General features: G+C 36.4%; 1 protein-coding gene across 14 annotated transcripts in view; it reads left to right on the top strand.

Annotated features, from left to right (window-relative positions):
- Positions 1-13137, top strand: part of SYNE1 (spectrin repeat containing nuclear envelope protein 1) — a 536476-nt gene that overhangs the window by 275932 nt on the left and 247407 nt on the right. For all 14 annotated transcript variants that reach the window (XM_077149294.1, XM_077149293.1, XM_077149295.1 and 11 more), the window contains exons 54-56: positions 653-1009; positions 5461-5597; positions 5822-5999. In XM_077149294.1, the coding sequence (XP_077005409.1) occupies positions 653-1009; positions 5461-5597; positions 5822-5999 (672 nt within the window). The remainder of the gene's footprint in view (positions 1-652; positions 1010-5460; positions 5598-5821; positions 6000-13137) is intronic.

The raw sequence follows: 13137 nt of genomic DNA, 5'->3' as shown, positions 1-13137 counted from the left end.
TTTCTGGTGATGAGACTTTTTTCAAAGTTAAAGTTAATGGTAATAGATGAACCTGGTTTCAAGTTTTCTTTGAACTTTTGATTAAATGTTTGTGAATTATTCACTTTAGTTACTATCAGAAAGTTTACCTAAGGTACCAAAGTTATTTGAAACTGGTTAGGGCTCATTCTTTGTTACTTGTGGTGATGGGTTAACTTAGTCCCTGGAGAACGAAAGTGTGTGTTCAGCCACCATCTTGTGTAAGAAGATGAAAATGGGGCAAAACTCTGAGCAGAGCCCAGATCCACTGCTGTTATTCTTGTTCACTTGTCTTTCAACCTAGGGGAAGGGGTGAGGAAATACAGACACACTTATTTATAGCATAGGAAAATCTTTAAATCGGTAGCAAAACTTTTCTCCATATTCAGTGTGCCCCGGTCCCTTTCTATTTTGGGATGTTGCGGATTCTTGGGTTCTTTGGCCACTACCCTTCAAACTCCCTGTGCCAGACCCTGCTATTCCATCCACCCCCGGCTGGGAGGATGCCTGGTTCCTGGGGGCATGCTTGCTAAAACTTCCTAGCAGGCGAGGGTCCACTTCCGTACACTTTGGGAAACTTGCAGTCCCAGTGAGTCACAGCCTCCTCGGTTACCATGGCGATATTCCATTACAGGAGTTGATAGATTCCAGAGAGATCGGTGCAGGCCGCCTGGGCAGAGTGGAGTGGCTGGCTCCCGCCGTGAAACAAAACACTACTGACAGCGGGTGTGAGCTCCTGGACGGGGAGATGCAGGCCCTGCGGGCCGACTGGAAGCAGTGGGAAGCCGGAGTTTTCCAGACTCAGGGCAGCCTGGAGGACCTGGTGAGCCAGATGGCCCTGTCGGAGCAGGAATTCTCAGGCCAAGCAGCTCAGCTCGAGCAGGCCTTAGAGCAATTCAGCGTCCTTCTGGAAGGCTGGTCCCAGCAGCTCGCCCTCCTGGAAGGCAAGAGCACCGACAAGGAGATTGCAGAATGCTGGCACAAAGGAAAAGTAAGTGGGCTTCCCATTTCCTATTGGGGGTTATGCTGAAGAAGTGGTTTGATTCTAACTGTCGCCGAAACGCCCAGGCTGACCGAAAACACGCAGCACAGACTTGACAGACAGAAGTATTTCTGGAATTAAATTTGCCAAGTCTGGTCCGTTTCCTTTTCTCCTGACTCTAACTTTTATAAAAATGAAGATGTGGGGAGAAGGAGCTGCTGTTCACTGGAGGGAACAGGGGCTGTTAGTGGAGAAGTTTTGCTTTCGTTCTGTTGGTGGAAAGAGGGTAATAATTGTTTTCAGCCATTCAGACTGAGAAATAATGGCCCGTGGGCAGGCACAGGCAGAACTAGGCAGAGAGCCACAGCTGTTTTCTTGCCAGTAAACTATTGTGAACTATTAAATGGTTCGATTTATAGCTTTGAAAGACACAATTGGCAATCTCCTAACACACAGGAATTAGCTTTGACCCTAATTAGCTGTCCTATGTGTGGTTTTGACAGCTGAACTTGAATTATCCCGTTAGCAAAAGTCCTACGTCATACTCACTGGTTGCTTTCCCCGGCCTTTTTTTTTTTTTCTTCTTTAAACTAACGGCAGTTCTTTTAGATTGGGAGGAAGGAAGTATAAAAGGAATAGTGAAGAAAAGGCAGAAGTTTGAAGTACTTCTTCTTTAAATAATAGCTTTGAAAGCCATTTTCGCTATTTGCAGTTTTATAATGCTCTGAATCATGGATGTCCTTAAAAGGAAGTTTAGTAAACTTCTGTTTCTATTTATATTATATTCATTTCAAAATAGCTATGGCCACAAGAACAGTCATGTAGTATTTCCAGCATTGTGTTGTTTTAAATCAAGTATTTGAAGCAAATACAGCTCACCCCCCAAAATTAAAAACCCAACTTTAGAATATTCTTGATATATTTATATTATTTTGTGTATAATGTTTGTAGGTTATTTTTTTTCCTGATGTGTTTCCTGTCCTTTAGATCTCAAGCACCAGAATAAAGGATAGAAATCAGTTTGTAAAACAAAGAAAAGGAAGTTGTAATTGTGCTATGTGGTTAGTAATATTCACTCTAATATCATAAAACCATTATACTGTTTTAGTTCCTTCTTGTTTTCTTTTTCCCCCTTCTATTAATATCAGTGAAATTTTTTAAAAAATAAAGATTTGATTGTATGTACATTACATTACTATTGTGAGCTATTAGTGAAGTAATAAGTGATGTCTATAAAAAATACACGTGACAATGCAATGCAATAATAAATATGGGGGTTAATTGTATTCGTAATTCAAAGATGACAATCCTCTGCTTATGCCCACTTCCTATGCCTTTGGTGACAATTCCATATTGCCTGTCAATATTCACACTTTCTCTTATTTCTAATGAGGGGGACATATAAAAAATGAGGATAATATTTCAATTACAATGAAGACCTAGGAAAATGTCTACCAAAAATAGTGCATTTGCCAAGGTTCTTATAGTTTTAGTATTAAGAAGACTTTTTTCTTGTTAACAATCATGAAAATAATCAGGGACCTTCATAAGTATACATTTTCTCTTCTGCAGTTAAATGATAGTGCTGAATAAACCCTTTAAAACATAATAATGGATGAGCATTTTATAAATTACATAAAAGCATGTTGCAAAAAAATCTCATTCATTGTGTTTGCAATCCTCATTTCTCCTAATATTTATTGACTTATTAAGGTAAAAAATTATAGTGCTTTTCTTAAGCGGTATAACTTTTAAGGAAAATAATGTGTTCTAGGATATAACTGAAGCAGAACTATTCGCCTTGATATTTATATGATGAAAGACTCCACTGAAATGTTTTCGGTTGTGGGGAGATTATGGACATTTCTTAAATGTAAAGTTTGATGAAAGGTTTTCACTTGCAATATCAGCCAATTCTTAAATGACTGATTTGACTCTCTGTATCCTTGCATCTTTTTGGTTTGTGGTTTTTTTAGTTCTTATAATGTTCTGCCTTAAACAAAAGGTTCAAGATAGTGTGAAATGCGTATTACTAGTTTAGTGTTTGGAGTTTCAGACAGAAACTTCCTATTCTCCATTTATTATGTTTGTAAATAAAAATGTTTTAGGCTTTTCTAGCCCAGACACAGAGCTAAACCAAAGCACTAAAACATCATGAGAGCACTGTTCCTGCCCTCAAGATAACAAGCTAAATAGAAAGACAAACCAGTTCAAAGGCAATATGTGCTCAGTTTCAATGTCTGGCATAATTAAGACACAGGCAAGGTGCTGTGTGCTCCAATGTGAAGCCCCTCCAAGATGGGGAGGAGGGCAGGGCATCCTTGAAGGAGTTGTTAGCGGAGTCCAGTCTTGAGGTCTGATGACAAACTGACCAGATGCATGAGGTGAAGGAACAGCTTCAAGATGCAAAATTGCTGAGCAAAGAGAAAACACAGGAGATCAAACCAGAAATCAGAACTCAAATTCAGAGGCTATAGCCCCATTCCAGAAAGATAGTGAAGGTGTAAAAAACGCAGAGGCAGGATACAGAGGAAAGAAGGTTCCTGATTTAAAGAGCTGTCTCAGACAGGCTAAATTTCACCTGCCCAGAGTGAGAGGGAAACATGAGAGGCCAAGACGATGCTTAGTTTTCTGATGTAGATCAGTGGGAGCACAATGGTGCCATTTACTGGAATGAGGAATGCAACACAGACCTGGTTTGTTGTGGGGCATTTTTTTTCCTACAAATCTGGGCTATCTCTTAATAAATATCCTTGAGAATAATAATAATAACAGAAACAGCTATCAAAGTAGGTGGGTATCTCTTTGCTACCTCCTCAATTCATTTTTATTTTTATTTTTTTATTTTATTTTTTTATTTTTTTTTATTTTTTATTTTTTTATTAACGGAAAGAAAAAAAAAGAAATTAACACAACATTTAGAAATCATACCGTTCTACATGTGCACTCAGTAATTCTTAACATCATCACATAGATGCATGATCATCGTTTCTTAGTACATTTGCATCGGTTTAGAGGAACTAGCAACACAACAGAAAAAGATATAAAATGTTAACATAGAGAAAAGAAATAAAAGTAGTAATAATAATAAAAACAACAACAACAACAACAAACAAACAAACAAGCAAACAAAAACAAAAAAACCCTATAGCTCAGATGCAGCTTCATTCAGTGTTTTTACATGATTACTTTACAATTAGGTATTATTGTGCTGTCCATTTTTGAGTTTTTGTATCTAGTCCTGTTGCACAGTCTGTATCCCTTCAGCTTCAATTACCCATTGTCTTACCCTGTTTCTAACTCCTGCTGAACTCTGTTACCAATGACATATTTCAAGTTTATTCTCGAATGTCCGTTCACATCAGTGGGACCATACAGTATTTGTCCTTTAGTTTTTGGCTGGATTCACTCAGCATAATATTCTCTAGATCCATCCATGTTATTACATGGTTCATAAGTTTATCTTGTCTTAAAGCTGCATAATATTCCATCGTATGTATATACCACAGTTTGTTTAGCCATTCTTCTGTTGATGGACATTTTGGCTGTTTCCATCTCTTTGCAATTGAGTGAATTTTCCTGCTGATTTTGCTATTGAGGTGCTTTCATTGTGCCCTGAAGCGTGGTAAGTGTTTGACATTCATGGTCTCATTTTCTTCTTGTGACAACTCTACGAGGGGAAGCTCTGATGGCAAAGCGCCTTCTGTAACTTCAGCCACCATGGCCTTGATTTCAGAGGCATACTTATCACGTCCCAAGACTTTGTTTTGGATTAGGGATGCACAATACTCTGATTATTCATGTGTCCCTCTCATCTGGTACATTGTGAACAGCCATCACACCTTTATTCATTTTGGGGCCCCAGAATCTAGCAAACTACTGGGCACCAACCAAACATTTCAACCAGTATTTTTTGACCACTGAATGAAACAATGAAATGCATGACTCGCTGGTGATAAAGGGACTATGAATGATAAGAACTTTTTAATGGGAAAGTTAACTGTGATTTTATGACATAAAATCAATTCCTAATTTTTTTTTTTTTAGCCAAAGTAAGTACTGCTTTTCTTTGGAATGAGTTCTCTTTACCTTTAAACAATATATCTCCCATGGCTGAGTCAGACCATTTTTGACCTAGTCAGACCATTTTTAAACAGTTTAGGCCAGTTTGTCCTTTCTTTTCCTTTTGACACGTTCAGTCATCTGACCACTTGATCATTTGATTACATGATTAAATTTGATGTGGGAGTGCCCATCTGCGGCTAGACTAGGGTGCAGCTCAGCTGAGTGCTGTTATTTGCCACAGGGAATCACAAAAGTTGGCTGCATTTCTTTGCTCCATCTACTGGGTTGGTTCCTCCCTCACGAATCATTTATAATATGAGTATGTTTATATGTATGAGGACATGTACATTGCGTAATCTAAATGCTCACCCCACTGTCTTGTTCTTTCCTAATAGGAGATACTGGGTGCTCTAGAAAAAGCAGAGCCTAAGACTGAGGATCTCAAGTCTCAGCTCAATGAACTTTGTCGATTTTCCCAAGATCTGAGTACATATAGTGGAAAAGTTTCTGGCTTGATTAAAGAGTATAACTGGTAAGCAGGATCCTTGAGTACTCAAAATATTTGTATACAAATAAGCAACTAGTGGTTTGTTTTCATGTAGGGAGTGAGCTTAATAAAAATATAAAAGAATTAATCATCCACGCATTACTAAATAAGGTGAGTACATATTCTAAGAACTGTAGAGTCTATTGAATATTATTTAATCTACTTTATCATTTTCTCCTTCCTTTAAATGTTTCAAATCATGGATTTAGCCTTTGTTTGCAAGCATCCAAGAGCTGTCAGAATAAAGAACAGATTTTACAGCAAAGATTTCGAAAAGCCTACAGAGACTTCCAGCAGTGGTTGGTTAATGCAAAAATCACCACAGCCAAATGTTTCGATATCCCTCAGAATGTTAGCGAAGTTTCTGTAAGTCTTCAAAAAATACAGGTAAGAGTGTTATCAAATAGTTCTAGTACTCTGATGAATTGAATTAAAAAGATGCCTCTAGATCTTTTAATAGTTGCATTGCATAATAACATTTTGCTTTTAAGAAACGTAAATGTCAAGTAAAGCCCTGCTTGAAATAATTAACTGTGTACACAAGAAGAAATTAGTGCCTTCACATAAATGCATGGTATTTTTATGTATTGGTAGGGATTTAGGAAATAATGAACACTCTTTCTATGTGGCAAGTATTGTGCCTGAGCGTCATGAGTAGATTTTCTCATTTAATATTTACAATGACTGTATTAGGTATATTACATTATTATTCGCATTTTACAGATGAGACAAAGGAATCTTAGTGAAGTCACAGACCTAGTATGTAAAATAACAGGCAGACTTTAGGCTTTTTGTTTTTTTCCTAATCTTTCTTCACCTAGCTGGCAGTTCATTGAGGACATTCCATAAGCCACATTTAACACCAACAACAATTTTTAGGCAAAATTATTGGAATTACTTTTCATATTTGGGCATATTTGAATATTTAGTATATTAGCAAACATGATTATTTGGCCATGAAATTTTATTTTTTAGGAGGGCATATGTACGTAGAAACCTATGTATAAATGTTCATACTTGAAGAGCATACACCAAGAGCAGGCTCTGAAATAGTGTTGACCAGATCTATTCTACTTTTTTTGGTGATTTTTTGTATTTTTTTCTATTCCACTTTTTAACATTCATAGTTCATAGTGTACTATAATAGGTTAACTCCTGCTTTGAAAATTTCTCCATTTAAAGGTTTTCCAGTTTTGCTCCAGGCAAGGGAGTAGAATTTAGGAATCTCAATCACTGTTTTGGTTTGCTAAAGCTGCTGGAATGCAATATACCACCAGTGGGTTAGCTTTTACATGGGATTTATTAGCTTACAAATTTACAGTTCTGAGGCCATGCGGTTGTCCAAATCAAGGCATCAACAGGACGATACCTTCTCTGAAGAAAGGCTACCAGCATCTGGGACACCTCTGTCATATGGGAAGGCACATGTCCAGCATTTGCTGGTTCTTCTCTCTGGTTTCCATTGCTTTCAGCTTCTCGTTTCAGAGACCTCCTCTGTGGGTCCTCTCTTAGCTTCTCTGGGCTTTTCTTTCTCAACTCTCTTGGTTTTTTCTGTTCTTATCCTCTCATAAAGGACTCCAATAAAAGGACTAAGACACACCTTGAATTGGGTGGGTCGCATTTCAAATTGAAACAACCTAACCAAAAGGTCCCACCCATAACAGGTCTGAACCCACAGGAATGGATTAAAAGATCATGGCCTTTTCTGGGGTACAAAACAGGTTCAACCCAGCACAATCACCAATTTGTCTGTATTAGAAAAACCTTAAACTAATTTTTATGACAGCCTTGGGCCTTTTCTATGATCCTCCCCATCTCAGGACAACTCTTTGTACAGGGCTGACTTTTAATTAAGACAAATGTCCTCTATTAAGACAGATGTCCTGATGAATTTCCTTTGATCAAAATCCACAACGTAGGATATCTGTGTTTCTATTTCTGACCAGAATAAATAACCTTGAGATTGTGCTTTCCATTTCTTCTTAAATATTTGAAATGTTAATGGGAATTGACTGTAGCATATAGAATCCATACATTTTTCTAAGTGAGGCAGTATCCTTAGATCTAACCAGATGCTGGGAAAAATGCTTTGGCTACATTTAATTGGATTATGTTTTGGCATTATGTCATTGACTTGGGTTTCATAAGACTGACTCTATGAAACATACTATTGTTAATTTTGGGAAAACTAAAATAACAATGTGTTCTCTACCATACTTAACAGACTTTCCTTTATGAAGACTCCATAGGGTATTTCATCTTTTGGCCCTTTCTATAAATAGTTGTACTTCTGCTGAGCAGATGGCTGGGCCCTGTGAATTGTATACCTGGCTGTGTTTATTGTTTTCCTTTGGCAGCTTGGATGCTCAGAGTCAGAGTTACAACCCAGCTCCAAAAATTATACAGAAGCATGGCATTTATTTTGAAAACTAATTTTAGCCACATTTAGTCTTATCTTACAATGATTATATTCCCTTGATCCTCATTTCTGCTCCTGCTTATTTTTATCTTGTTAATATTTCATTAAATAGCTAGCTCATAGCCTTTTTTTTTTTTTTTTTTTTTTTTTTTTTTTTTTTAAATTGAAGACCCATTTTTAATCTATTAATGTATAGCAAAGGATCATTACCAACGAAAATCCAACAATCTGTCAGCAATCCAGAGACCTTTTGGGAAGCTGATACTTTAATGAACTGCTGGTGGTGTCACGAGCAGCTACACCCTCTTTTTTGGAGAGCGTTCCAGCAGCTTATTTCAATCGCCATAAAATTGTTCCCACCCTGAAGTTCAAGAATCCCTTTCATGGGAATATACCCTAAGGAAATAATTAAACAGAAATAAAAGATTATATACATATATATGTGAAAGATGTTCATTGTAGCCTGATTTGTAAGAGTGAAAAATTGGGAAGAAACCAAATTCTCAACAATAAGCAAATTGTTTAGTAAATTATAGTACATCAGCCAATGGAATATTATGCAGGTATTAAAAATGATAATTATGAGGGCCATGTAGAGACCTGAAAAATGCTTGTAATTTTTGGATATGTTCTTATTAAGAAAAAGCAGAATGCAAATAGCCTCTATTTTATGATTATATCTATGTGAAAAAATGTTACAGGCAAAAATTGGTAGAGGATAAGAGCAAATCAAACCAATTTTCTTAGGGTAGTGAGGCTATGAATTGTTTTTTACTTTCAGAAATTTTATTTGAAGAATATATTGTATCCTAATTTTGATGTTAAAGGAGTGACCTGGTTATGCAGTCCTGTGCTGGTGGGGTCTATCAAAATATAATTTTTTTTTTTTTTTTTTTTTTTTTTTTTTTTTTTATTAACGGAAAGAAAAAAAAGAAATTAACACAACGTTTAGAAATCATACCATTCTACATATGCACTCAGTAATTCTTAACATCATCACATAGTTGCATGATCATTGTTTCTTAGTACATTTGCATCAGTTTAGAGGAACTAGCAACACAACAGAAAAAGATATAAAATGTTAATATAAAGAAAAGAAATAAAAGTAGTAGTAATAGTAAAAAACAACAACAACAAACAAACCAACAAGCAAACAAAAACAAAAAAAAAAAACCCTATAGCTAAGATGCAGCTTCATTCAGTATTTTAACATGATTACTTTACAATTAGGTATTATTGTGCTGTCCATTTTTGAGTTTTTGTATCTAGTCCTGTTGCACAATCTGTATCCCTTCAGCTTCAATTACCCATTGTCTTACCCTGTTTCTAACTCCTGCTGAACTCTGTTACCAATGACATATTTCAAGTTTATTCTCGAATGTCCATTCACAACAGTGGGACCATACAGTATTTGTCCTTTAGTTTTTGGCTGGATTCACTCAGCATAATATTCTCTAGGTCCATCCATGTTATTACATGGTTCACAAGTTTATCTTGTCTTAAAGCTGCATAATATTCCATCGTATGTATATACCACAGTTTGTTTAGCCACTCTTCTGTTGATGGAGATTTTGGCTGTTTCCATCTCTTTGCAATTGTAAATAACGCTGCTATAAACATTGGTGTGCAAATGTCCGTTTGTGTCTTTGCCCTTAAGTCCTTTGAGTAGATACCTAGCAGTGGTATTGCTGGGTCGTATGGCAATTCTATATTCAGCTTTTTGAGGAACCGCCAAACTGCCTTCCACAGTGGTTGCACCCTTTGACATTCCCACCAACAGTGAATAAGTGTGCCTCTTTCTCCGCATCCTCTCCAGCACTTGTCATTTTCTGTTTTGTTGATAATGGCCATTCTGGTGGGTGTGAGATGATATCTCATTGTGGTTTTGATTTGCATTTCTCTAATGGCCAGGGACATTGAGCATCTCTTCATGTGCCTCTTGGCCATCCGTAATTCTTCTTCTGGTAGGTGTCTGTTTAAGTCTTTTTCCCATTTTGTAATTGGGTTGGCTGTCTTTTTGTTGTTGAGTTGAATAATCTCTTTATAAATTCTGGATACTAGACCTTTATCTGATATGTCGTTTCCAAATATTGTCTCCCACTGTGTAGGCTGTCTTTCTACTTTCTTGATGAAGTTCTCTGATGCACAAAAGTGTTTAATTTTGAGGAGCTCCCATTTATTTATTTCCTTCTTCAGTGTTCTTGCTTTAGGTTTAAGGTCCATAAAACCACCTCCAGTTGTAAGATCCATAAGATATCTCCCAACATTTTCCTCTATCTGTTTTATGGTCTTAGACCTAATGTTTAGATCTTTGATCCATTTTGAGTTAACTTTTGTATAGGGTGTGAGAGATGGGTCTTTTTTCATTCTTTTGCATATGGATATCCAGTTCTCTAGGCACCATTTATTGAAGAGACTGCTCTGTCCCAGGTGAGTTGGCTTGACTGCCTTATCAAAGATCAAATGTCCATAGATGAGAGGGTCTATATCTGAGCACTCTATTCGATTCCATTGGTCGATATATCTATCTTTATGCCAATACCATGCTGTTTTGACCACTGTGGCTTCATAGTATGCCTTAAAGTCAGGCAGCGCGAGACCTCCAGCTTCGTTTTTTTTCCTCAAGATGTTTTTAGCAATTCGGGGCACCCTGCCCTTCCAGATAAATTTGCTTATTGGTTTTTCTATTTCTGAAAAATAAGTTGTTGGGATTTTGATTGGTATTGCATTGAATCTGTAAATCAATTTAGGTAGGATTGACATCTTAACTATATTTAGTCTTCCAATCCATGAACACGGTATGCCCTTCCATCTATTTAGGTCTTCTGTGATTTCTTTTAACAGTTTTTTGTAGTTTTCTTTATATAGGTTTTTTGTCTCTTTGGTTAAATTTATTCCTAGGTATTTTATTCTTTTAGTTGCGATTGTAAATGGGATTCGTTTCTTGATTTCCGCCTCAGCTTGTTCATTACTAGTGTATAGAAAAGCTACAGATTTTTGAATGTTGATCTTGTAGCCTGCTACTTTGCTGTACTCATTTATTAGCTCTATTAATTTTGTTGTGGATTTTTCTGGGTTTTCTACATATAGTATCATATCGTCTGCAAACAGTGATAGTTTTACTTCTTCCTTTCCTATTTTGATGCCTTGTATTTCTTTTTCTTGCCTAATTGCTCTGGCTAGAACTTCCAACACAATGTTGAATAATAGTGGTGATAGTGGACATCCTTGTCTTGTTCCTGATCTTAGGGGGAAAGTTTTCAATTTTTCCCCATTGAGGATGATATTAGCTGTGGGTTTTTCATATATTCCCTCTATCATTTTAAGGAAGTTCCCTTGTATTCCTATCTTTTGAAGTGTTTTCAGCAGGAAAGGATGTTGAATCTTGTCAAATGCCTTCTCTGCATCAATTGAGATGATCATGTGATTTTTCTGCTTTGATTTGTTGATATGGTGTATTACATTAATTGATTTTCTTATGTTGAACCATCCTTGCATACCTGGGATGAATCCTACTTGGTCATGATGTATAATTCTTTTAATGTGTTGTTGGATACGATTTGCTAGAATTTTATTGAGGATTTTTGCATCTGTATTCATTAGAGAGATTGGTCTGTAGTTTTCTTTTTTTGTAATATCTTTGCCTGGTTTTGGTATGAGGGTGATGTTGGCTTCATAGAATGAATTAGGTAGTTTTCCCTCCACTTCGATTATGTTGAAGAGTTTGAGGAGAGTAGGTACTAATTCTTTCTGGAATGTTTGATAGAATTCACATGTGAAGCCGTCTGGTCCTGGGCTTTTCTTTTTAGGGAGCTTTTGAATAACTAATTCGATCTCTTTACTTGTGATTGGTTTGTTGAGGTCGTCTATTTCTTCTTGAGTCAAAGTTGGTTGTTCATGTCTTTCCAGGAACCTGTCCATTTCTTCTAAATTGTTGTATTTATTAGCGTAAAGTTGTTCATAGTATCCTGTTATTACCTCCTTTATTTCTGTGAGGTCAGTAGTTATGTCTCCTCTTTCATTTCTAATCTTATTTATTTGCATCCTCTCTCTTCTTCTTTTTGTCAATCTTGCTAAGGGCCCATCAATCTTGTTGATTTTCTCATAGAACCAACTTCTGGTCTTATTGATTTTCTCTATTGTTTTCATGTTTTCAATTTCATTTATTTCTGCTCTAACCTTTGTTATTTCTTTCCTTTTGCTTGCTTTGGGATTAGTTTGCTGTTCTTTCTCCAGTTCTTCCAAATGGACAGTTAATTCCTGCATTTTTGCCTTTTCTTCTTTTCTGATAAAGGCATTTAGGGCAATAAATTTCCCTCTTAGCACTGCCTTTGCTGCGTCCCATAAGTTTTGATATGTTGTATCTTCATTTTCATTTGCCTCCAGGTATTTACTAATTTCTCTTGCAATTTCTTCTTTGACCCACTTGTTGTTTAAGAGTGTGTTGTTGAGCCTCCATGTATTTATGAATTTTCTGGCCCTTCGCCTATTATTGATTTCCAACTTCATTCCTTTATGATCCGAGAAAGTGTTGTGTATGATTTCAATATTTTTAAATTTGTTAAGACTTGCTTTGTGACCCAGCATATGGTCTATCTTTGAGAATGATCCATGAGCACTTGAAAAAAAGGTGTATCCTGCTGTTGTGGGATGTAATGTCCTATAAATGTCTGTTAAGTCAAGTTCATTTATAGTAATATTCAGGTTCTCTATTTCTTTATTGATCCTCTGTGTAGATGTTCTGTCCATTGATGAGAGTGGTGAATTGAAGTCTCCAACTATTATGGTATATGTGTCTATTTCCCTCTTCAGTGTTTGCAGTGTATTCCTCACGTATTTTGGGGCATTCTGGTTCGGTGCGTAAATATTTATGATTGTTATGTCTTCTTGCTTAATTGTTCCTTTTAATAGTATATAGTGTCCTTCTTTGTCTCTTTTAACTGTTTTACATTTGAAGTCTAATTTGTTGGATATTAGTATAGCCACTCCTGCTCTTTTCTGGTTGTTGTTTGCATGAAATATCTTTTCCCAACCTTTCACTTTCAACCTATATTTATCTTTGGGTCTAAGATGTGTTTCCTGTAGACAGCATATAGAAGGATCCTG

This window comes from Tamandua tetradactyla, chromosome 2 (genome assembly GCF_023851605.1).
Source record: "Tamandua tetradactyla isolate mTamTet1 chromosome 2, mTamTet1.pri, whole genome shotgun sequence".
Taxonomy (NCBI): domain Eukaryota; kingdom Metazoa; phylum Chordata; class Mammalia; order Pilosa; family Myrmecophagidae; genus Tamandua; species Tamandua tetradactyla.
Note: the sequence above shows the minus strand (reverse complement) of the source record. Positions and strands in the feature narration are given on the sequence as shown.